At 42.1% G+C, this 26577-nt stretch overlaps 1 protein-coding gene across 6 annotated transcripts in view; it reads right to left on the reverse strand.

Moving 5' to 3' along the window:
- The window catches only part of Chd2 (chromodomain helicase DNA binding protein 2), a 113184-nt gene that overhangs the window by 22436 nt on the left and 64171 nt on the right, over positions 1–26577 (reverse strand). For 5 of the 6 annotated variants that reach the window (XM_075952233.1, XM_075952237.1, XM_075952234.1 and 2 more), the window contains 13 exons: positions 24638–24787; positions 23757–23905; positions 23069–23165; positions 21369–21461; positions 20287–20457; positions 18921–19096; positions 14685–14726; positions 12567–12706; positions 6917–7055; positions 6633–6783; positions 5484–5606; positions 4844–4972; positions 3215–3355 (listed from right to left, as the gene is read on the reverse strand). In XM_075952233.1, the coding sequence (XP_075808348.1) occupies positions 3215–3355; positions 4844–4972; positions 5484–5606; positions 6633–6783; positions 6917–7055; positions 12567–12706; positions 14685–14726; positions 18921–19096; positions 20287–20457; positions 21369–21461; positions 23069–23165; positions 23757–23905; positions 24638–24787 (1701 nt within the window). The remainder of the gene's footprint in view (positions 1–3214; positions 3356–4843; positions 4973–5483; positions 5607–6632; positions 6784–6916; positions 7056–12566; positions 12707–14684; positions 14727–18920; positions 19097–20286; positions 20458–21368; positions 21462–23068; positions 23166–23756; positions 23906–24637; positions 24788–26577) is intronic. The other variant, XM_075952236.1, reaches the window with a different exon arrangement.

Consider the following 26577-nt stretch of genomic DNA (forward strand, 5'->3'; position numbering starts at 1 on the left):
ATATATACCACACTTGTGAATGAATCTGCAGAGGCCATAAGAGGGTACTTGAGTTACCAGATCCCCAGGAACTTGAGTTACAAAGACATTGTGAACTATTGTGTGGGTGCAGAAAGCTGAACCTGGTCATCTGCAAGAGCAAAAAGCTCTTAACCACTAAGGATTTCTCCAGCCCTATAATTCAAACTTCTTACCTATGGTGCATTGTTAGAGCAAGTAAATAAGAAGACCTCAACTTGCACAAATCTACAAGATTAATAGCTGACTTATAATTCTCCCCATTTCTGTCTCTAAAGGTACTAAATTACAGCTTTAAGTTTATCAATATAATTTACAAGAATGTCATGAAGGGACTAAGAATCGACAGAGAACTCCCCAAGAGTATCATGCTGCAGCTTTAACTAACAGCTAATCTTTGATCTAGGAATCTGTATCAACTGCATAACCATGCAAGGCTGCAAGTCAAGAATAGGCATGGAAACCAAAATTAGGAAATTTTTTTTTAATTTATTTATTATGTATACAACATTCTGTAGTAATAAGAGTGGTGGCGGGGCTGCGTCCCCAACACCCCAGCCGCCTGACTCGGCTAGCTTATGCCCCGAAATAATTACACAAACACTGTATTCTTTTAAACACTGCTTTGGCCCATTCCTATCTAGCCTCTTCTAGGCTAATTCTCACATATTAATTTAGCCCATTTCTAATCATCTGTGTAGCGCCGGTCTTACCGGGAAGATTCTAGCCTATGTCCGTCCTGGGTCGGAGCTGGGGCATGGCGTCTCTCTGAAGCGTCTGCTCCTGAGAGGAGAGCTGCGGAATCTGACCTCACTTCCTCTTCCTCCCAGCGTTTTGTTCTGTCTACTCCTCCCACCTATCTTCTAACCAATGAAATGGGCCGAGGCAGTTCCTTTATTAGCCAATGACCTTCCTCCATCAACATTCTGTCTGTGTGTATGCCTGCAGGCCAGAAGAGGGCACGAGACCCCATTATAGATGGTTGTGAGCCACCATGTGGTTGCTGCGAATTGAACTCAGGACCTTTGGAAGAGCAGGCAATGCTCTTAACCTCTGAGCCATCTCTCCAGCCCCAGGAAATTTTTTAAAACATAAAATATTTAGAATACACTGTATCTAATTATATGATATAGATAAAATACAAGGTTTTGGTTTTTGTTTTTAAAGCACATGGGGTCCCTGGAGAAATAGCTCAGCAGTTAGAATGCTTGCTCTTACAGAATTCTGGTTTGGTTCCCAGCACCTACATGGAGGCTCACAAACGTCTGTAATTCCAGTTCCAGGGATCTGAGACCTCTGTAGCTCCTGCCTGCTTGCGGTTGACATACATACATGCACGCATAAACATAAATATTCTTAAAATAAAAATTAGTGAGTTCAAGACCAGTCAGGTCTACAGGGTGAGTTCCAGGACAGTCAAAATGACACAGAAAAACCCTGTCTCGAAAAACTGACTAAATACATAAGTAAATAGTTTGAGATCCGGGAAGTGTGGTGTCGCATCAGCTTTACAGCAGTGGCTATGAGAAGAGAAAAGGGAAAGGGTCTGCAGTGCTTGTAATGTGTTCATAAGATGCAAAATGCATTACACTAGGGGAGAAAAGCTACTTAAACTAAACATGAAACAATGTGAATCTGCCAAGTGGTAGCATACGCCTTTAATCTCGACAGAGAAATAAAAGGCAGGAGGATCTCTGTGAGTTCCAGAACAGCCCGAGTTACGTAGTCAAACCCTGTCTCAAAAAGAAAACAATCAACAACAAAACAAGCCAAAAAAAAAACCCAAAATAAATCACTATTCTGAGACAGATGCAAAAGAATTTATCACAGTATAGATTCTCTTTATTCCAAAGACTTACAATTATTTTCTATTTAAGTGGATGCACCTTCCTGAATTCATGTGTACTACATGTGTGCAATGTCCACAAAGGCCAAAATAGAACAACAGATCCCCAGGAACTGACGGACAAATGGTTATGAGGACTGGTAACTAAACCCAGGTCTCAACCACTGAACCAGAACCAGCATCCATAGTATAATATTTAACATTAAAAACTGCAAAGTAATTTTAGTATGAAACTTAAATGGCTTCCACTACATCAGCGTCAAATAGAATTTACCTTATTTAAAACAACCTTAACACCTGTTCTTCAGTGGTAAGGTAGTTTGCAATATACTACTGTGTGGAGAGAAGAGGTTACCCAACGGTCTGAGCTCGGCAATATATATATATATATATAGTTGTTGTGGCTTGTTTCTTCGAGACCAGGTTTCTCTGTGTGTAGCCCTGGCTGTCCTCACAAAGATCCGCTACGTCTCTGCCTCCAGAGTGCTGGGATTAAACTGGCCACCACTACACAGCCAGTATTTTTATATTTATACTCATATTCTGAGGGGAAATTTAAGAAAGTCCCAAGAAGTTAAGATGTCAAGGGCTGGAGATGCGACCCCTGGATTACAAACACTGGCTGCTCTTCTTGAGGACCTGAGTTCCAGTCCTAGACCCTCATGGCAGCTCACAACCATTTGTAACTCCAGTTCCAGAGGATCCAATGCCTTCTTTTGACTTCTTCAGGCACCAGGCACACATGTGGTACACAGACATACAAGCAAGCAAAACATCCATACACATCAAATTTAAAAATTAAAACTAAAAAAATAAAAGTCTTTAATAGATGGCAGAATTATAGCTGTGACTTGCTTGGTGCAATGGATAATAGCTGATTACAAACATCTCTACATTTCAACAAGTATATCAATTCTATAGTCTGTAAAGAACTTCACAAATCTCCCAACATGAAGGCTTTTAAGCTAAGTCTACTCTAGTGGCTGTTGATGACATGTGGTATTTGGTTTGAATCTTGAACTTTTCAAATCATCTTGATTGTGTGTAGATTGTATTCTTCTGGCATTATAATCTAAGAACCTGTACCTCATATTCTCACTTGTCCTGTCTCATTCCAAATACCCCTCCCCAAATAGGCAATGACAAAATCAAACAAAGGCCTTCTACATTAGAAAAGCAAGACTGCATAATACCTCTTGCTTTCCTATAAGGAGGGTAAAGGTATTACTTGCACAGCCCAACCTTCCTTGCTGGATATACTCAAAGACTTGTACCTCATATCATTTCAGGGCTTGTACCTCATGTTATTTAAAACCTAAATAGAATTTCCAATACGAGTGTGTTGGATACCTTCTCTTTCTTGTCCTTGGACTTCTTTCTTTCTTTGTCTCCTTCCCTGTCCTTCCGAGAACTCACTGGTTTCTCTTTGTTCTCCTTGTTCTCTTTCTTCTTCTGCTTTTTTTTCATTGGACTTTTTTCTAAGCCATCATCCTAGGAAACAGAAAGCCATGAACTTTTTCAATTTTCTGCTTCTTAGTTTGTTTCTAGAGGAAGCAGCACTGCTCAGTGGCACATCACTGCACTGAAAATAGATCATTTTCTTCAACCAGAGCCTACTCACTCACTTGCAGAAGCCTGAATCCACTAGACTTGTATAGGCAGACAGCGTTACATCTTCTGACCTAATTCTCAAAGCGAGTCTTTTTTTTTTAAAGATTTATTTATTTATTATGTATACAACATTCTGCCTCCATGTATGCCCACATGCCAGAAGAAGGCGCCAGATCTCATTACAGATGGTTGTGAGCCACCATGTGGTTGCTAGAAATTGAACTCACGACCTCTGGAAGAGCAGCTAATGCTCTTAACCACTGAGCCATCTCTCCAGCCCTCAAAGCTAGTCTTTACGGCACTGAATGAATGGTGTTTAGCTGAAGAGAAAAGCATTTGCCAGGTGTGTATGAGGCCGAGTTAGGTCCTTAGCAACACCCCTCCCCTAAAACAACAGCATTATTGTCCCCACTTCACAAAGAGAAGAAAATGGGGACCAACATTACACGAGCCCTCTTCAGCTGGTGACTGACGAGGATAATTGTATCTGAACTTGAAAACATGCATTCAAAGCTATGTTAGTCCCTATATCCACTGGGAGCCCTCCTGGAGCCATCATCAAAGAATTACATTCAGAACTAGAGATTAAAACTTCACAGAATTGTCACTCACTGAACAACACTGTAATTCCACTTTCTTCAGACTACATTACAAACTGGCAAGCTAATGGCTAAGCCCAACCGAGAGAATCTCCAATTAACTGAAACGCACTCTGCAAAGTCTTAAGTTCCCTGATTAACCAGTCTCTACCAATCTCTTTCCTTCTAGAAAATGAAAGCAATTACTAACTGCCGCGTATCATGGTTTGTATCACTTACTTCTGTTACGTAGGAATTTGTGGTTGCTTATTTAACATGAATCACTATGTATGTGATTGTTTGAATGAGAACTGCCAACACAGGCGTCTGTATTTGAATGTGTCGTCACCAGGAGTGGAACCTCTGATAGGAACAGAAGGATTAGGAGGTGTGACCTTGCTGGGAAAAGTGTACCACTGGGGGTGGCTTTGAAGTTCCAAAAGCCCATACCAGGCCAAGGCCCAGGCGCAGGCTCAGTCTCGCTCCTTTTCCCTCCTCTCTCTTCATATCAGTAGCTCACATTCACTTTTCTAGCACCATGCCTATACCTATGGCCATGCCATGATGATGATGACGATGGAGTAAGCCTCTGGAACTGTAAGCCAGCCCCAAATTAAATGCTTTCTTTTGCATGAGTTGCCTTAGTCATGGTGTCTTTTCACATCAATAGATGTTATTAAGACACAACCATATTCCTCTGACAGGTTAGGTGAAGATAAACATATTCTATGATATTTTATCTGTTTAGTATGTAAACAAATGTATCACATGACTTCATAGAGCCCCATACCTTCACTTCTCCCTCTTCAGATGGGTTGTCTGAGTGTCGAGGAGACGACAGCTCAAGCCCATGCTCATCCTTCTGCCTGGGGGCTTTGTTTTCCTTCTTTACTCGAGGCTTCCGCTTCTTTAGTTTGGTCTAGAAAGTAAAAATGATACTTAAACTACAAATCACCCCAACCCAACAGCATGACGTACCTTGCCTCTCTAGAACTTCATATATCACAATTATATTCTCACCATACTATCTATATAGTGGTACTATGTGCGACAAATGGAAGTACAGTCATTTTATTCACATAAGTTCTATTTATTGTATACATACATGTATACATGACAAAGTTAAGGAACATGCCCACACAAAACACAAACATCTTAGATTCTGTCTTCCCTGACTCCTTACCATAGGGAAATAAAGAGAAACTTCCAATGACTCCATTAGCAGCTTGGTATTTTTCAGTGAGCCAACTATAATCAAAACTAAGTCTAATTTCTGAAATTAAGTGTGGAATCTAACTGTATTATCATAGCAGCCCAGTCAGACACCAAAATATGGAAACTATGTTCCCAGAAGGACAGCTCTTTTCCTTCTTGGCTCTGCAGACCCACGCTCCCCTAGGGGAAAGTCAGCTGGCAGTGCACCCACTCACCTCCTCCCCGCTGGTCACATTGCCCTTCTTCTCCAGACCCTTCCTGAGCAGCTTCAGCAAGTAGTCCACCCGGGTCTGCAACTGCTTCCCCTGAGGCTTTTTATCTGTTTCCACTGGTAGAATCTTCAACAGGAAAGGAAGAGAAGCACCCGCCACCACCCACAACCTGGTTAGTGAATTCGGATAAACAGGGACAACAAAGAACTCAGCACAGTCCTTTCCCTCCCAACCACCCGAAACACAGATTAAAGCCTCAGATCCTATTCTCATGTCCATGGCTCCCAGTCACTGAAAATCCCTCATGAGCCATTCTCGTTTTACAAAATGGGATGGAGAAATCCAGCTCTCCCACTGGCTCCTACCTGTGCTGTTAACAGGGTAGAACAACTCAGGTAGGAGGGGCTTGTGGCTTCATCTGCTAGAGCATCCCAGCCGTCGTGGATTTCCTCCTTCCAGGAGCAGGGAATCCCTGGAGCTAGGTTAAAGCTTCGTTTTAGATTGAAAATGCTTCTTAGAGCATTGCCGGAGAGCACTGAGCTATGCCAGGACATGATCTGCTCATTGACTACAGCTGGACCTCTCTGGCCAGAATGGATTTGGTCTCAGTGCTTCTAAACAGGGTGCTGTCACCCTCCTAAACCCAGATGGGATGAGCAGTGTTTAATGTGCCAGGACAAAGCCCTGATAGGACCACAACATGAAGTGGATCCAGTCAGCTGCCCTTGCTTAGAGCTCTAAGTACAGCCTTGCTACTTGAAAGAGATAGGGTGGGAGGCTCAATTTTGTGGGAGAAGTACAATGCAAGTTAAATTTCATTACAAACAATACCAAGGTGACACTTGTTCTCTGTGTACAGAGCTGAACGAATGTTAAACAACAGGCCAAGAAGGAAGGCCCAGGAATGCTTCAGTCCCAATAAACTGACCTGGTATTTGCTGTAATGAGATTTGGCCTGTAAAGATATCAAAATTTTAAGATTTCTCCTATATAATTTCCTCTGGTTGTTATCTTTCCTTTTATCATTATCCACTAAAAAACGGTAACTTCCCAAAGACAAAGAAACCCCCCCTCTTGAAAACAGTTAAAGATAAGTCACCAATATAAAAATATTAAACAAATCTAGAACTGTCCAGCATGGCAGTTACTTACTTTATCAGTGAGTTTTAGCTCTGGGTCTGTCTTAATTAGCTCCCAATTTCCATAGCCATGTTCATAGATCCCAAGCAACAAACGAGAATCATCCTCCACACCCCACTCGACGTCGAAATGTGCCGCTTTGACCCGGCAGGTTAAGCAGTATCTACAGGGGTTCAAAACCAAGGGGCTGAGAAAAGGGGGCCTTTCCAACATAGTGAGGAAACATCCCCAACCACACAGCTCTAACCTCATTCTATGTCCAGCCAGCCATGCGGGGACACGGTAAAGACACTCACTTTTTTTTTTCCTCAGGGTCCACAGGGATAGATTTATGCAGCATTTCGAACTCTTCCTCGTGCTGGATGATGGACTTTACGTTAACCTGAACCCCAGAGATCTTGATTGTGGGGCCTCTTCTCTTGCCTGGTCCTTTCCCTAAAGGACATAGGTTTTATATTCCTTAAGTGAAAACGTTCCCTACTACCAAACTCTGACTTAGTCCCTCTAGCTAAACTTCCAGCCTATTAGCAGTTAAAGACAGAACTCAGAAACTTTCAACTAACAGTTTTGAATTTTTTGTTTGTTTTTGTGGTGGGGGTTGTTGTTGTTTTTGTTTTAAGACAGGGTTTCTCTGTGTAACAGCCTGGGCTGTCCTGGACCTAGCTCTGTAGACCAAGGCTGGCCTTGAACTCACAGAGGCCTGCATCTGCCTCCTGAGTGCTGGGATTAAAGATGTGTACCACCACCACCTGGCCTCCACTAATGTTTATAAAAGAAAATTTAAGCAATATTTTAACATTTAGTCTTCAACTATGTATTGATACTTGTATCTAATTTTCTTGTTTATACTTCTTCACTGTAAGTTTAGTTAACAGAAGATTCTAAAGGCATATTAATGTTAAAATTTTAGAAAAAAACAAAAATAAGTGCTTTAGATGACTCAAATTCATCTTCAGTTACTACTTTTTGGAGTATGAGCTCATGTTACAGCTAACACATTGAAATAATAAAGACTGACCATCACGGGTAGCATGAGATGGTGATTCTAAACTGCCATAGAAATCCTAATTCACGTACAAGTAAAATAAAAACACTCTAACCAGAGCCTAAGTTAAAAATTACAAAATAATCAAGTTGCCACTTTTGTGTAAGAACAAAGATGGTTCTCAGTAGAAAATTGAGAAAAATGAGTATCGACAGTTAACCTATAACAACACATAAATATCTATCTTAAAAGACACAACCTCACTCACTAAAAATGAGATCCTTTTTCTTGCCTATCAGGCTAGGAAAAATCCAAATGTTTTCCAGGTGTGGTGGCACAGGTCTTTAATCCCAGCACTCAGCAGGCAGAAGTGGGTGGATCTCTGTGAATTCCAGGACACCTAGTCTACAGAGTGAGTTCCAGAGTAGCCTAGTGCACAAAGTGAGTTCTATGACAGAGAGACAACCGGATTCAAAACACACACACACAGCAAACAACAAAAACAGTTAACACCACAAAATTTGCCAAACAGAGACTATCAACCATCCACTGGTAATACCAGACCAACATAGGAGAATCTAGCGACACCAAAACAAAATGCCCATGCATTACCTCAAGGCCCTACAATCCCCCTTCTAGAAATCTACCTTAAAGAAATTCTGACAGAAACATAGAAAGTATTTAGATTATTTAGTAAAGCACATTTTTCTTGTAACTTTATTGATGATGGCAAAAGACTGAGAATAATTCAAGCACTTAGAGCTAAGGGACAAAGAAGGTGAAATATAAAAGAAGACCACGTCTACGTGGCACGGTGTGCAGAACATGAACTACATGTTCTTATGTATACGGAGTATATGGACAAAATACACACATACTTAGATTTTTTAAACAATAGAATAAATTAATTAATTAATAGAAACAGTGGCCTAAGAGGAAGGAAGCAAACATAGACGGAAGACGATGAAGGCAGGATCCTCCTCTACATGATTTTTGTTCTACGGTTTGACTCTGAATCATTTTTATGTAAATATTTTATATCACTGAAAACTAACACCACTAAGGCAGGCATGGTACTGTTGCAATGGCAGCACCAGGGAGGCTGCACAAGAGGACAACCAGGATTCCGACAGCAGCCTGAGCCACAGGAAATATCAGACAAGCCGGGGCTACATAGCAAGATTATCAAGAAAAGCAGGAAAGGATAGCAGGCAAGCAGGAAGTCAGTTCAGTCAAATGAGAAACGTGATCCTTAAAAATCAAAATATATGCAAAAAAGTCTGAATTCAGCTGATGATGCAATCACACACAGAAGAACAACTTCAAATGAACTGTTGATGACATGTATTCTAAAGACAAAAAGATACACAAAGAAATAAAACTACATTTGCAAGCCTTGCCAACAAGAAGGTTAATATTGAAGACCAGGCATGATGGTGTACACCTTTAATCTCAACACTCAGGAGATAGAGGCAGACTGCCCTCCATAAATACAAGGCCACCAGGGCTACACAGAGAGACCCTGCCTCAACACACACACACACGATTAATATTGATATTTGGAAATGTATTTTTACAATGTGGGATAAAACAGGCACATAGTTATAATAACACAGAGTCAATAATCCGACACGGGAAATAGATCAGCGTGGCCTCAAAATATGCTCGATATAGTCTACAGGAAACAAAAATTCAGGGAAGTATAAATCAGTGCCAGGAAGAAGAAATAGGCCACTACCAGAACAGGAGCATGTATAAGAAAAAAGAGGACACGGAGCTACAATAAGGAAGAAAATCTCTAAAATGAGAATGGGGAGAAAACAGAAGAAACAGAACAATGCACACAGGCAGTGTTCTCCCTTTGAATTGTGTTTAAAAGTTTAAACAGTCACTAGTACCAGGACAGGGGTTGCACAAATGCTTCCTGACTGGATCTGAAACCTCCTCCAGGAAGGAATTTATGCTACTACCATAAGCCTGGTCAACAGCCCGTGGCTGGGGCAGTCATGGGTCCTAATGGAGACTCTACTAGCGCTGTTTTACTAAAGAGTGTCAAGCTGCCTTCTAATCTTTGACATTTTTACCCATCCATCAGTGCCACTCAGCTCAGCAAACATTTCTGTTTGCAGTTAACACTGCTTAAAGCGCAGACTCATAACTGGACAAAGTTGAGTGTTGAGCCTTACAGGACATTGTTATTCCCTTTCCAAGGCTCAAGGAATGTAAAGGGGCTGGGGGTGGGGGGTGGGGAATGTTAAGAGCTGGAGAACAGGGGAGGATGTTGTAAAGCAAGGTCTGCTGGACTCGGAGCAGCTGTGGTCACCTGCATGAGAGGACCATCAGCTTCCATCACAGAGAGCGAGAGGGGCTCCTATGACCCATCCCACCCTCCTGCAGGAGCTATTGGCAGTTAATGGTTGTTGAGGGAATTGTTTTATTCATTGGAAGATAACGCTGATGTTCCACTAAAGAGTCCCTGACCTAAATTCACAGGCAATCCTATGTAAGCTGAGTAAGACATAAAACAACCTTGGATGTATAAGGGGAACTTGTTCAACACGAGTGGGCAAGGGATGGAGGAGAGTAAGGAGGAGTAAACATGACAAAGTACATTACAAACTTGCTTGAACTTGTGCTGTGAATGAATAAATTTAAAAAGTTTTTCAAGTATAGCTATTATCTTCAATGATTACTTTTACTTTCTCAGCTGGTGCTGTGCTTGAAACCCTGGCTCTGATCTCCAGCACCTCATCAAGCCAGGTAGGTGAACACCCTGAAATCCCAGCACTCAAGGTTAGAGGAAGGGTCTTCCTGGACCCCACCCACTACCCCCACAGGCTAAACAGCCAAGGAAAAGGGCTTTAGAGTTTTCTGCTCCTAGAAAGCAACTGCAAACAAGGCTGCTACTAATGTGCTTCAAGCATACTAGGGCCCAGCCTAAGATAACACTGTCCTCCACATGGTAACTGGCTGTAGGGGCATGAAGGATGCAAGAGTGAAGGGGCTGTGTATTCCTCCTCCATGACTTCAGACAGCCAGTGAAAGCGGGCAGCACGTGCCAGAGGAATCCCTTCAAGGCTGTGAGAAGCCACTGTAAAGCTGGGAAAGTGAATCCTGGATTGTAATCGAGACTGCGACATGTTCAGGAGATGCCTAGGAAAGCGCATAGAGAGAACGGAACCAGCCCAAAAGAGAGCTGAAGGAGCAGAGCCCTTCAAACCCTATGGTATGAACACAGAGGCTACAAGATTTGGTGCTTGCCCTGGTGGGTTTGGTCTGGCTTTGGTCCAGTCTTTCCCAAGTCCTCATTCCTCCCTTTTGGATGGTAATGGATATTCTACTCTGTGGGGAGCAGATGAAGTCCTGAGTAAACATGTACTGCTGACATGGGCATGGCTACGTCGAGGACTCCGATGCCTCATCCCCATGGCAATGGTGAACCTTCCACAGACGAGGCTCAGAACTATGGCAAAACCTTCCTTTGGGTGCGAGTGTGAATACTGACCGTGTGTACAGAAGGGTATGTGTGGCCTGAAGACTACTCCCCACTGAGATTAGCTAAACTTTGTTCCTTAATTCCGCTGTATATCATGAACCATGCCTCCTTGTTTGTATGTAATAATCCTGCTTCCTTGTTCAGCTGTAGGAAATAACCCTGCCTCCCAGTTCAACAATATATAAGCAGCATGCTCTCTCTGAGCTTCCGGTGCTGTGGCTCCTCCATCAGAGAGCCTAGTCCACCTGCTCCCAGCATTTCTGTCTCTGTGAGTCTTTTCTTCATAACCTTGAGGCCACAGTCAGATCAATCCCTGAGGTCATACAAGGATATGGCACTATTCCTCTGTATATTAGAAGTATGTAACTTGCTTTTTTTATTTTATAGGTGATTACAGTTAACAAATTGCCCTGAGTCTTAAACAGGTGTTCAACTTGGGGTCTTTAAAAATTATTGAGACTGTGACAGACTATGGGGACTTTTGCATTATAATATGGCAACAAGTCTATAGGAGCCAAGTATAATGTGGAGGTTTCAATGAGACATGCTCCCACAGTCTAAGGCATCTGAACTCCTGGTACCCAGCTGCTGACATGGTCTTGGGAAGAGCTGGTGTAGCCTTGTTGGTAGAAATACATCAGTGGGGGCCGACGTTGAGGTTTTGCTTTCCAGTTTGCTTTCTCTGCTTCAGGCTTTCATTTGCGGACATGAGCTCTCAAATTCCTGTTCCAGCCACCATGCCTGCCTTCTGCTGCCATGCTTACCTACTAGAAAATGCACGCCCCTCTAGAACTTACTCGTTTGTAAACTGATTTAGATCATGTTTTATCACAGAAACAGAAGGAGAATTAATGCATTAGGCAAAACCACTTGCCTGGTTTTATTGTTGTTGTGCTGTTGTTTTTTGTTTTGGTTTTTCAAGACAGGGCTTTTCTGTGTAACAGTTCTGGCCATCCTGGAATTCACTAGGAAGACCAGATTAACCTTAAACTCACAGATATCCACCTGCCTTTGCCTCCAGAGTGCTGGGATTAAAAGTGTGTGCCACCACCTCCCAGCCCCATTTCTTGTTTCTAAAAGGACAGAAATTAAATGGCCAATCCAATTACAACAAATTCTAGTGCCATGAAAATCTCAATATAACCAAAATGTTTATACTATTTGTTCAATTCTCTAAATGTCTTACAACTGCCATAATTTAACAGCCGACATCTGACAGTGTTTCCAGTCTATAACAACCCTTCAGAGCTAACATATGCAGGCTCTGCTCTCCTGTGTATCACATCATACGTTCACAAAGTCACTTCATCCGAGAGTGGGCATGTGGGATCTGCAACACTGAGCTCAGAGGGGCAGCTGCAAGCACCAGGTACGTGTGGGCTATAAGGACAGGTTTTAAAAACCTCGTAACAGAAAAACCAGTCCATGAATACCAGATATGGAAGAATCCCTCAATTAGACTTACCTTCACTAGCATTTTCTTTCAGCTGCTCTTCATATTCCTGCATTGCTGACACACAACTGTTATGAATCAGCTCCCCCAGGCGTTTCAGGTCTGCCACAGACTTATCCACTAGCTCAGCATCACGTGCTATGCACTCTAGCCTGGAAAAGGACAAAGATCAAGACACTGTGCCACTTTTCTTTCACATGAATGTTCTAGGTCTCTTAAGTGCTTGCTCTTGAAAACTGCTTGCCCTATGAGTCAGTCCAAGGCCAACAAGAACATCGTACAATAGCTAAGACATCCATCATCAAGAACGGCCTTGGGGCTGGAGAGATGACTCAGAGATCAAGAGCACCGGCTGCTCCTCCAGAGATCCTGAGTTCAATTCCCAGCAATTCATGGTGGCTCACAACCATCTATAATGGGGTCTCTGATGCCCTCTTCTGACATGCAGGGAGAATACTGTATACATAATAAATAAATAAAATCTTAAGAAAAAAAAGCCTGGCAGTGGTAGTGCACATCTTGAATCACAGCACTGGGGAGGCAGAGGCTGGCAGATCTCTGAGTTTGAAGTCAATCTGGTCTACAGAGGGAGTTCCAGGACAGCCAGGGCTACACACACAGAATCCTGTCCCAGAAAACAACAACAAAAGAATTGCCTTGGGATATGCAACAAAAATAAAGTGACCCTTTTATCAAAGAGAAGAGGCTCTGATTGTTTTCCTCTACAAACGAGCTGCCTACTGCTCTCTGCATGTGAGGTGCCTAAAAAAATACACAAATTAGTTTGCCTTTCTGTGTTCATTTCCTCCTGTCCTGCTCTAGCCACTGTGATCCTCCTAGAAGCACAGGGCAATTACTTCTCCATAATTCACTTCACCTCTGTATCACAGAGCACATAAATCGGCTGACTAAAACCAGGCTGTCTAGAGGCTCACAGACCCACTTTCCATTCCAGTGGGTTTTATACTGACTTCCTCGAAGATGAGAATTTTACATCTGGATGCTCAAAGAGTCCCAGAGAGATGTTGTACCTCACTTGACTGTAAAGGACTATTGTGCATCATTGCTTCCTCTCCCAAAGGAAAGACAAAAACAAAGAACACGCTTGGGATGTCCACCAGATCCAGAAGTTTCTAAGTGGCAGGATTCTGACCTGTCTTTTAAATCAGTGCTCTTATGTTGTAATAAGAAGCGGCAGGGCTCCACTCTGTTGAAGGAGCTGCGGTGGGCTGCGCTCCCGCCCAGCTCCGCAGGGTTAGCTTTACCCGAAATAATTACATGGAAACTGTATTCTTTTAAACACTGCCTGGCCCATTAGTTTCAGTTTCTTATTGGCTAGCTCTTACATATTGATCAAACCCATTTCTAATAATCTGTGTAGCTCCACGAGCTGGCTTACTAGGAAAGATCTTAACCTGCATCTGTCTGGAGTGGAAGAATCATGGCGACTCACTGATTCAGCTTCTTTCTCCCAGCATTCTGTTCTGTCTACTCCGCCTATCTAATTTTATGTCCTATTAAAGGGCCAAGGCAGTCTCTTTATTTAACCAATGAAATCAACACAAAACAGCGGACTCCCACATCACTCTTATCTGAAGGATACAGGATAGCTGCATATAAAGCAAGATACTAAACTATTTGAAATATCCAGATGCTTCTGTTAAAAACCCAACCTCTAAATGTGTACTCTGAACACCGATAACTCACACCTTCTGTAGTACTGTCAAGATAACACAAGTTCCTTATATTATCTTCATGCCATCATGTTACTGGATCATGAAATCACAAAGAACAGGGTTTTCCCCTACAGTCCTGTATCAGAGAACTAAGTACCTGCACTGTCACATGGACCCTCTCCCTCCCTCCCCACAAGTATCCCACCTAGGCTACGCATTACCATGCAGTCTGCATGCATGTCCCTCATCTCCCTCACCCAGACAAAACTCCCCAATGGTCAGTATGCAGCCGCTACCTGTGCCGCCTTTCCGAAACAGGACATGCACCCGGTATATTAATGCTTTAACAGGTGGAAAAACTGCTCCCAAAATTAAATGGAAAATATTACCTCCCCTCACAGAAAAAAAAGCCTGCTATATAGGAAAAAGAAGACAGATCTATTATTGGTCTTACCTTTCAAGAGGGAGACCAAACTTCTTATAAGCCTTGATGAACCTAAGAATATAATCAACAAAATGAATTTAAAAAACCACAAGTATTAACTAAAAATACCACAACATCCTGTCATGAAGTAGGAGGCACACAAACTTTCAAGAGGCTGACACAATCCCTGCATCTAACAAGTGAACACTGCCATGTTTCTGAAGAGGCCAACTTCACAGTGCTCAAGCACTATTCAGGGCAGACACCAAGTTTATGCGCAGTGACAAACCAGGCCCTGGAACTGCGACTGCACTGGCATGTTGTTTTAGACGGGTGGGTGTTCCACCACAATGAAACTCTGACATCATTGCTCAGTGACAATTCAGTCCCTTAGCGCTATGCTGAGTTCTCAATCACGATATTTTTTAGTATTTTATGGTTAACGATGTAGCTGTTAAGAATTCTATGGCCATCAAGTGATTTTTTTAAATTAAGCAGAGCCATATACAATACATACATATGCATAAACATATAATTTAAAGCTAATTAGGAAACTGTTTACTGGTGCCCACCCTTGTCTCCACCAAAGCGCTGGTCTTTCCACTGTCCCTACCTTTAACCACACTGACTACTCCCCATCTCCCCTCACCGCTTCACACTAGCTACCAACACTTTCAGTAAAAAGCACGACAGCACAACATATGGTGTGCATCACTGGAACACGCCCAGCCACTATGAAAACCGGCTATGTATCATGTAAGGACGAAGACCAGGAAAAGAGGAACTAAGATGTGACAGCAGCACTGTAGATGACCAGAGCTAAGAAAGAATCTGAATACAAACTTAGTGAAGTGTTAGACAGGAAAGTGGACCTGAGGGCTATCCCGTGACCCGACATTTCTCCTTAATATAAAATGAAATATTTTCTGTCTGAAACAGTAGGTTTTGAGATGTAAAAGTAGTAAGGAGACTGTGAATTATAGCTCTTCTCTATCATGTATCGGGCCCTGGGTTCAACCTCAGCACTAAAAACAGTGAAAATAATCTTCAATGACACAATAAGGTTATCCAAAAATAACGTTATTTGTTGTTCCTCCACAAAAATAACAAAACCAGCAAGAAAAACTGCCCAGATCAACTCTAAGGAAAACCCAAAAATTAAGCACAAGTCTGCAGCCATCTGAAGCATTTGTACAAGAAAATGGCTGACTCTCAGTAAACGCAGAGAGCTTCTGCCAATGCAGTTTGCTTTATTTCCAAATCCTTCTTGAGAAACCTGTGCACAGCAGCCACCAGTGAGGGGGACCGGTCTGAGAAACCTCCGGACCAGCTCCAGAGAGAAGGCATTCTGATTGACCATGCAAAAGCGGGGTTCTCAGGTTTTACTTTTCTTATTCTTTTCTTCAATTGTTTCTTTTTCTTTTATTAGTATCATATGTATGGGTATTTTGGCTGCATAAATGTCTGTATGCAATGTGTATGCTTGGTGTTCAGGGAGGCAAGAAGAGGGAGTCAGAAGCCCTGGAGCTGAAGTTACAGGAGGTTGTAAGATGTTAGGTGTGTGCTGGGAATCGAATGTGGGTCGTCTGCAAGAGTAGCCAGTGCTATTAAGTGTTGGGCCATCTCCTGGTTTGTCTTTTTTAATGTGAATTAAAACAATCATGTCCACAGGTCATTGGCATTAATCGTATGCAAAGGTTTATCGCACAAGTGGCATAAGGCACATCACCTGGAGATAATATGACACTGGTCAAAAAAATAAAAAGAACTGAAAATTAGATAGATGCCCACAGAAAAACCTGAAAGGCTTTGACATACTCCTAGGAATCAAAAAGACAACACATGAGGGGGTTTGCACACATGCAAAGGAAAGATCTTGGAAGGTCCTAACTTCTACACACATAGATCCTCCAAGTCAGGGTACGGTTGTGGACAGACTCATAGAGCACTAAACAAGATAAATACGAAGTTCCTCAAAGTGGTTAACAGACTTGCTAGCTTTCAACAAGTGAGATTTCTGCCTGTCATTTGCTAATCGCTGAGCTAAAAGGAGCAGAGAATCAAAGGACATGACAAAAAAGACAGACTTTATAAAGCAGTTGAGGGAAGTCAGTGAGAAGCCAGCACCCAACTGGTGAGGGAGACTATGTGGCACAGAGTTACCATATCAGATTATTTAAAACATTTGGCTTTCACCAGGCAGTGGTTGCACATGTCTTTATTTTTTTTTTTAAATATTTATTTATTTATTATGTATACAATATTCTGCCTGTGTGTATGTCTGCAGGCCAGAAGAGGGCACCAGACCTCATTACAGATGGTTGTGAGCCACCATGTGGTTGCTGGGAATTGAACTCAGAACCTTTGGAAGAGCAGGCAATGCTCTTAACCACTGAGCCATCTCTCCAGCCCCTGCACATGTCTTTAATCCCAGCACTCAAGAGACAGAGGCAGATAAATCTCTGTGAGTTCAAAAGCAGCCTGGTCTACAAAGTGAGTTCCAGGACAGCCAGCACCACAGAGAGAAACCCTGTCTCAAAAAACAAACAAACATCTGTTTCTCAAACAAAAACAAAATTATGGCACAGAAAAAAGCAAGTACAAAGAAAGAAGACAAAAGAGAGGAGGAAATCTGCACTTTAAGTCTGGCACCTGAACTCAGAAGACAGCAATCTGCTGTGGTAAACACGCACAAGGACCAGAGCAGTTATAACTAAAGAAATAAGAGTCACCTAGTAAGGGAAGGACAGCAGATACATCAGAGAACTGGGGAGGCAGTTCAGGAGGACAGCACCTGCCCAGCATGCGTGCAGCCTTGGGTTTGATTCTAAGAGAGCAAAGGAAAAGGGACAAATAGAAAAATTTTAAAAAGGAGACAAAAAGAATCTTTAGAATTGAAAAGTACAAAAACTGAAATTGAAAGGATCAGAAGAGGATCATGAGAGAAAAAAAAAAGAATCAATCAACTTGAAAACAGAATAACAACAAAAAGAAAGAATAAAAACTTGATGAACAAATAAGAAGTTAAGATGCTGCCAGACACTGAACAATCCAGACTTCATCCTTAGCAGACACACCCTAAAGAGAACACTAACGAGAACCCTTCGGGAGGAAGCGAGGGCCTTATGCAGCAGCTCAAATCCACACGAAGAAATAAGTGACTCTCAGATCACTGAATGAGAAGCTATAGAAACAGTTTTCAAGTTTTTTTGGTTGAACTCTTCTACCAAACTTCATAAACAATGACACAAAGCTGATTTGTAAACTGTGGGCTTCCAGTATATGAAAAACGTGAGTAACCACAGCATATAAGGAGAAAAAAAGGAGGCAACTGCAGTCAAGGTTTTCATAAACCACTAACATTAAATGCTTATGCATCCAGATGTTACTTGAAATTTCCATGGAAACCACCAAAAAAATTCCTAAAAATTTTTTTAAAAAATAGCACTGGCAATGGAAAGAAGGCAGTTAGAGTGGCACACTGAAGCCTGCCTAATGACCACAGCAGGCACCGGTAGAGAAACGAAGAAGGAAAGACAGCACTGGACGCAGAGAAACAAACATTGCACTGCATATAATGCATGAAGACAAAGCAAAAAGCTGTCAGAGGAGACTTTGAAAAACTAATTTAACTGAAGGATGCTTACAAGAGGCAAGTTAGATTTAAAAGATGTAGACCAAAATAGAATGATGAGCAATACCACTATCATTTACATCCCAAATGGCCAAAAAGTGAGCTCAATGTCTAAAACCGATTTAAGTGACAAAAGGCAAGCTGCCAAACAAAGTATTATGTGAGCGACTAGATCAGGCATCCAAACCACTGACGCTCACGAGGACGGGTGCAGCCAAGGGCAGTGTGACCAGCAGAGCTACTCCTACACGTCCGTTATCATAAACACAGATATGTGCTGTACACCTAAGTCTCCCTTTCGTAAAATTCCTCTTGAAAATAGTCTCAAGAACCAGAAACAGTAAGGAGATAGAGATGGAAAAGCACCTGTGAGCTCAGCACTCAGAGGTAAAGGCCGGGGTTGAGGACCTCAAAGAAGGGGCTCAAGGCCATCTAGACTACGCAAGATCTACCTCACCCAAAACTAAAAACAAAAACCTGAAGAAAAGTAAGAAAGCACTCTTCAGGAAGACCTCAGATGCTTTGGCTCTGCCGCCCTTCTCTCGTGACCTCTTTCTGCCTACGCTGTCCCGGGTGCCAGGAGCCCACCGACCAAGGCAAGAACACACACTTCTGCATGTGAGTCCACTGACCTCCGGATCTCTGCGTCCGTAAAGCCCTCCACCAGGTCTTTGCGCACACTGCGGGGGCGCCCTCTGCGCTTTGGCTTCTTATCGTCATCAGAGTCGTCCGTCTCACTCTCAGAAGCAGAGGATCTCTGGGCCTGCCTCTTAGACTCTGTGTCAGAATCACTGTCATTTGTCTGAGCCTGGAAAGGAGAAGGCAAAGTCACAAGTGGTGACTTGGAGGTATACTTAGGTATTGTCAATACATAGGCAGTACTTAAATTCTGAAATGTACTGAGACAGACAGAGAGAGTGTCAAGTGTCAAGTCCTGGAATAAAAGGATTAAGAGCGCCGGGCGGTGGTGGCGCACGCCTTTAATCCCAGCACTCGGGAGGCAGAGGCAGGCGGATCTCTGTGAGTTCGAGACCAGCCTGGTCTACAGAGCTAGTTCCAGGACAGGCTCCAAAACCACAGAGAAACCCTGTCTCGAAAAAAACAACAACAACAACAAAAAAAAAACAAACAAAAAAAGGATTAAGAGCAGCCCAGCTTAACTGTTAGCACTCAGACTTCCCATCATATATGACAAGTTAGTTTTTCTTAAACAAATGTCAAGTGTCAGAGAATAAGGGGGGAGAAACTGTCATTGTTTCAGCGATCTTGCAATGATTAAGTATACTGAATTAAAAATACTTGGTTAATTTTTATACTATAATCTATATGATACCTGGTATAAAACAGACAACTACTTTTCTTTATCTTTTTCTCCTTTGTAAAATGAGGATAATAATATGATAGTCTCTCTGAGAAAGGGTTTTCACAAGTATTAAATGCATCAGGAAATGAAAATGTACTCAGAACTATACCTGGCACGCAGTAACCATTTAACAGGTGATAATGCCGATTTACAATGATACTAGATAAGCTTAATAGCTCCAACAAAATGGTTAATAAATTTGTTTTCTTACTTCAGTGAAACTGGGTGGGGGGAATGTATCAAAATGCTTATGAAAGACTGAGTAAGCTGTACAGCCTGTGGACAGCCTCCATTAGTCATGTAATCTTTTACTATTTAGACCCAGTAATGTCAACATTTAAGGACAAAAAAAAAAAAATCTGGCACTCTGAAGGTTGAAACAGTAACTGTGAGAACCAACTGTCACGATTGTCAGCAGTTTCAACCTCAAAGGCAAAACACAAACTTGTGTAGACTCAGAACCATCCAAACATTTCTTGGAAAGCCAATCATGGAAGACTAAGAAAGAAGTCACAAGGACGAGCCTTTGGGCCCTGGCCTCCCTGCTTGCCCCCCTGCAGGCCTGTATCAAGGCCTTACCCCTGACTAATCTGCACCTGCCGTGACATATAGCACAAGGCAAACTTTCATTTCACCTTTTTGGTGGAACTACGAATCCGTGGCAGCATATAAATTTCTTCTAGCTCCTTCTGCCGTTCCTCCTCCTCCACTTTTTTCCTCTGCTCTTCTGGAATGATCTCATCCCAGTCCTTGTGAGGACGCTCTTCTAGCTCCTCTTCATCCTCCATTGTTGCAAAGTTGGCAACCTGAAAGTGAACAGGGACAATCCCATCTGACATTTCTCCACTTCCAAACACCAGCTGCCAAGCAGACGGCTTTTTAATTTAGAACACTGTAATAGACTCACAATATTACATAATCAAAACCATTTTTTATTACTATTCTACCCTTTTATTTATAAGTTCATCAAAAATTTTATTAAAAATTAGGGAACTAGATACAGAAATATAAAGACTGTAAATTTTATTGAAGGTTGTTAACTGTTGTAAACTATCTATCCGGCAGCTGATTATCCATGATGATCTCGCATCTCTCAACTGTGACGAGCAGCAGCCCTGAGCCTGCACTCAAGTCAACCCGTAACTTACTCACTTTCCTCACAAGCAGAAGTAGCAGAACGCATGTAAAGATTACATCACTCAAAAGTGCATTTTAACCTTAGGCAGAAAATGGTAATCAGCAATGTGCTGACTGTGTTTGAATAACTGATGTATGTATAATTTTTTTGTATCTAAATAATCATGTACAATTCTAATCAAAACATCGTAAGATCACACATGAGGAGAGTCACAGAGGTAGAATCAGGTTCAACGTTTGTGCGCCCTCAAAATTCATGTGTTGCAGAGTTAGGCCTTTGACATCTCTGACATCTGATGTTATGAATGTCTCCCATGTCCTGCTATACTTCCAGTCTTTTGCTTATCCCGCTAGCAACGCACTCTGATTCATTAGCGTCTTTTCCTCTGCACCTGACTCTAGGAAGGAAGGCTTGCTTCTGTGGTTACCTTCATGGGGATACTGTGGACTACATTCCGAACAGCCTCACTCATAATGACACTGAGCATGAGTTGATTCGGGTCAAGGGAAGAAGAGCAAGTCTAGTACCAGAGGAAGTGCTCTAGACACAAGGAGGTCCTGGTAATAAAGGCCTCCCTACCTTAAACTGTGACAGAAGCTCATCCGTCGCACTAGTTGACACTTCATTTTCTCTGGTTTCAGCTAAGCGCAGAATTTCATCTATATCCATTTCCTGGAACAAAAATGACACAAGTACCGTGAGAAAGCAGTGGTCCCAGCATTTGCTAAAGCGTCAGTGCGCGTTGACAGCCTTCCAGCAACACTATTTACTCTGACAGCCTCGGTCTCCATCTTCCACACCCAGCCTGTCACACTGATACTTATTCACAAAATTCAAGTTCTAGGAAAAATCACTATGGAGAAATACAGACTCCTTCCTCTTTAAGAGCTTTGAATTAGCACAGAAAAATAAGTAAAACAGAATCCCTAACCCTGCAAATAATTACTTTCCTTATATAAACATCTGTAACAAGGAATCTACTTCCTGAAAATTTTAGATGCTCACAAAATATTCTTTAAAAAAACCAAAAAAATATTTCTACTAGTGCATCTTTACTATAAAGTGATGGTCACACAACTACACTTCTTTACTATAAAGTGATGGTCACACAACTACACTTCTTTACTATAAAGTGATGGTCACACAACTACACTTCTTTACTATAAAGTGATGGTCACACAACCACACTTCTTTACTATAGTGATGGTCACACAACCACACTTCTTTACTATAGTGATGGTTACACAACTACACTTCTTTACTATAGTGATGGTCACACAACCACACTTCTTTACTATAGTGATGGTTACACAACTACACTTCTTTACTATAAAGTGATGGTTACACAACCACACTTCTTTACTATAGTGATGGTCACACAACCACACTTCTTTACTATAGTGATGGTTACACAACCACACTTCTTTACTATAGTGATGGTTACACAACTACACTTCTTTACTATAGTGATGGTTACACAACCACACTTCTTTACTATAGTGATGATTACACAACCACACTTATTTACTATAGTGATGGTTACACAACCACACTTCTTTACTATAGTGATGGTTACACAACCACACTTATTTACTATAGTGATGGTTACACAACCACACTTCTTTACTATAATGATGGTTACACAACCACACTTCTTTACTATAGTGATGGTTACACAACCACACTTCTTTACTATAGTGATGGTTACACAACCACACTTATTTACTATAAAGTGAGGGTTACACAACCACACTTCTTTACTATAGTGATGGTTACACAACCACACTTCTTTACTATAGTGATGGTTACACAACCACACTTCTTTACTATAGTGATGGTTACACAACCACACTTATTTACTATAGTGATGGTTACACAACCACACTTCTTTGAAGTATATCACATACTTGAATAATACTCATTAAAACATGTGGTGCTTTGTCTTTGCAAATCTGGCTCATTTCTCTTGAAATGATCACTTCCAGATCCCATATTTTCCCACACACGACATAATTTCACATATGTACACCCACGGTAGAGCTCTGTTACCTACACACCTGTCAGTGGACACCCAGACGGACTCTGTAGCTTAGAACTGTGAGCAGTGCTCAGAAAGCCTGGCTATGAAACATCTGTGGTTCCTACTATGATCTCTTTGGGTACAGCCCCAGGGGTGCTACAGCTGGAGCATGTGGTAGTTCCATTTTTAATTTCGAGAACCTTCATACTGATTCCCATAGCGGCTATAACAGTTCATTTCTAGGCTCTGAGTTGATTACCTGAGGCTCTGACTCCTCTCCTTCAATTTCTTTGAAGAGATCCTCTGCTCCAAATTTCAAGATAGCAGTCAGCTCTTCTTTATTAAAAGGGTTAGAGCTGAAAAGTAAAATATAGTTGTGACCCCAAGTGAGGGCTGGTGGGATAGCACAGCGTGTAAAGCCAAGCCTGAGACTACCTGCGCTCAATTCCCAAAACCCACATGGTGGAGGAAATAACAAGTTATCCTCTACCTCCACACTCGGACAGAGACACAAGTGTGCCCCCTCCATTCCCTCAAAAATAAAAAAAAAAATTTTAAGAGGGCTAGAAATATGGCTCAGTGGGCATGAGCCTTTTTGCTGCTTTTCCATAAGACTTGGGTTGGTTCCCAGCATACTCAAGTGACTCACAGTCACCTGTAACTCAGGTTACAAACCACAATGCCTTCTTCGGGCTTACTGGGTAAGGGCCTCTGTCCCAAGCCTGACGACCTGAGTTTGATCCCCGGGAATGACATGGTAGAAGCAGAAGACCAATTCTTACTTCCAACCTCCACATGTAGACACACACATCCATGGTGGAAGGGGAGGGCAACACCACCCTTACAGCACCAATGAGTGGACGAACACTTCCTGTGGAGAACCCTGTGAAACCTGCCAAGTGCTGGTGGGAACAAGGTGGGCTTTCTCTCAGCCTTGCTGCACTTACTTGGATCTTCCTGAGTTGTTTTCGAGAACTGTCCTGCCAGTGGTGTCCATGCGCTGGATCACCAGATGGTCCAACACCATCTTCTTTTTGGCCCGCTCTATGATCTCCTCTTCCACAGTCCCCTTTGTAACCAAGCGGTAAATATTCACCTGTAAGAAAAGGATATGTTTGTTTATTTCCAGCTAAAACAAAAATTTCTTCAAGAGGGGGAAGAAAAGTCACTTTGTTCTCTCGTACCACATTATGACTACGTCGGCTGGAACAAGCAGGGAGGCAGGTGGGTGTAACAGGCTACACTCCTAAAGGAACGCGCTTCTGCAGACATCACAGCCTGCTTCTGGACCAACATCTTCCCAACAATAATCATTACGAACACTAAATCACTAGCCAATATGAACTTATACGTTAGCCAATAGGAAAGCAATCTTGCAGATCCACAGACAAAACAGTCGTTGCAGATGACACTGTCATGGAGAACAGACTTGACTACTTAGCCATGCTCTTAACACGGGAGAGGCTCTGCTCTAAGTCTGCTCCTCATACAGCTTTCCTGGTAATGTGTAGAAGTCACTCATGACAGACTTTAGTTACACTGTTTCCTGTCATTTTCATACTCCCCCTCCCCTGCCACAACTGAAGAGCAAATCCAGGGCCTTGTGCTTGCTACCACTGAGCTTAATTCTCAACCCTCATGACGGACTTATCAAATAGAGCTGGGTTAAGAGTCCATACTAGGAAGCCCAAAGACATCTCTTTTCTGAACAAGTTGATAAAGAGAAGGCAATGCAGTGGGGAAATAAACATCTTACAAACAGTCTGAGAGGGAAGAATAAACCTCTGCCTGCAGGCCCAAGTGACTGCCAGAGACCATCCCTACTGACCTGCTTCTTCTGGCCAATCCTATGCGCTCGGGCTTGTGCCTGCAAGTCGTTCTGGGGGTTCCAGTCAGAGTCAAAGATGACCACTGTGTCCGCTGAAGCCAGATTGATTCCCAGGCCACCAGCCCGTGTGGAGAGCAGGAAGCAGAAGTCCTGTACACAATGCAATACACTACTTTATGCAGTGGCCTTCTCAGAGACACTCTCACAGTCCAATAAGCCCTCACACCTGGAAACCCCTGCAGGTGTGAAGAAAAGTGAGATATGGTGGACTAACTTTATGGAGGCTAAAGGAGCTCAAGGAATTGAGACAAAGGGACTTCTCGTTTGATGAAGAGGAAGAATCAATGCAGGGAAGAAAGGAGTGCAGTAGAATCCACTGATGCAGCAGGGACACGAGATACATGTCCCAGCAAAAACTAGAGTATACAAGTTAACCACACACACCACACACCCAGTCCTCATGAGACTGTTTAGCAAGCTACCCAGAACATGTATGTAAGGTGGCTAGCACACGCAGACATATTTCACATCTGTGTGTCTGCCCACTTTTAGGTGTGAGAGAACAGTTACATTCATAAAACAAGCCTGCTGAGAAGCATGGGAACTGCAATCACTACGGTGTGTGACAAAGACTGGGCCCTAACATCTTCTAGTTTCCATGGCAATAAAAGACTACACAGGTATGGTATACCTGCCTTATCTCTCCAGATGAGTGCTCACAAAAACAGAAAACTGCACAGCTATGCAATTAATATTATTTTCAGAGCATTTGATCATCTGTATCAAAAGCTGGCGCTTCTATTCTCTATTTTTTCTTTTGTACATTTTTTAGTGTGGGTGTGTGTGTGTGTGTGTGTATATGAAAAAGACAATCCTGAGCCATTTCACTAGCCTGCAAAAGTTGATGCCTTCTATGTACAAAACTATTGCTAAAAAACTGGTCTGGGTTCAAGTAGGGTGGCATACACTTATAATTCAGCACTCAGGAAGAAGGGGAAGGAGGGTGAGGATTTCAGGGCCATCCACAGTTATATATTGAGTCTGAGATCACCCTGGGCTACATGAGACACTGTCTCTAAAAACAAAGACAAACAAAATAAAGAAAGAAACTGCTGACTTGAGGAATAAACTTCAATAAATGGATATATTTCACAAATGACAGATGAGACAGATAGACAGACAGATACAACAGACAGAGAGAAAGTGCTTCACAGTCTAACAGTCATGATCAACCATATGAAGCCATGAATACACAAGTGGGAGAGAGATACCTTCCAATAGTTAATCACAATAAAAACTGGAAACCAGCCGAGACTACAAGTAGTGTGAATGCCTCTCTTAGGAGAGGCCTAGAGAGCAACAGACAACACTGCAGGATAAGATGCTAAGCTGGAAAGAAAACCTGAACATCACATGGTCTCATAAACAACTTGCAGTGTCACAAAGATAATATAAGTTGCATGTTATTTCTATTATCAAAATAATGGTTAAAAAGATTGTGAAGCTTGATGCTGCTAAAAGTAACATAAAATGGGAGTATTTGTACATGACCATATAATTATAAATTATTTTATAAAAGTGAACAAAATGCATCAAAATACTTTTCAAGTTCTCATTATTTTGTAACTATTTCAAACAATAATAAAATGGCTAAAGAAATAGCAGGAGCTGGAGAGATGGCTCAGTGGTTCAGAGTACTTGCTGTTCTTATAAAAGATCCAAATTCAGTTCCTGGTACCCACATGTCACAAACATTTGTTAACTCCTGTTCCAAGGAATCCAATGCCCTCTTCTCCTTGGATACCAGGCACATACGTAGTATAATACATATATACATGCTAAAGAGTCACCACATAAAATAAAAAGTAATAGTGGAGACATGAAAAAATACTAAGAATCAAATTCAATGTTGAGCTAGGGATGTAGCTTGGTGGCAGAGT

This window comes from Microtus pennsylvanicus, chromosome 18, assembly GCF_037038515.1.
Source record: "Microtus pennsylvanicus isolate mMicPen1 chromosome 18, mMicPen1.hap1, whole genome shotgun sequence".
Classification (NCBI taxonomy): Eukaryota; Metazoa; Chordata; class Mammalia; order Rodentia; family Cricetidae; genus Microtus; species Microtus pennsylvanicus.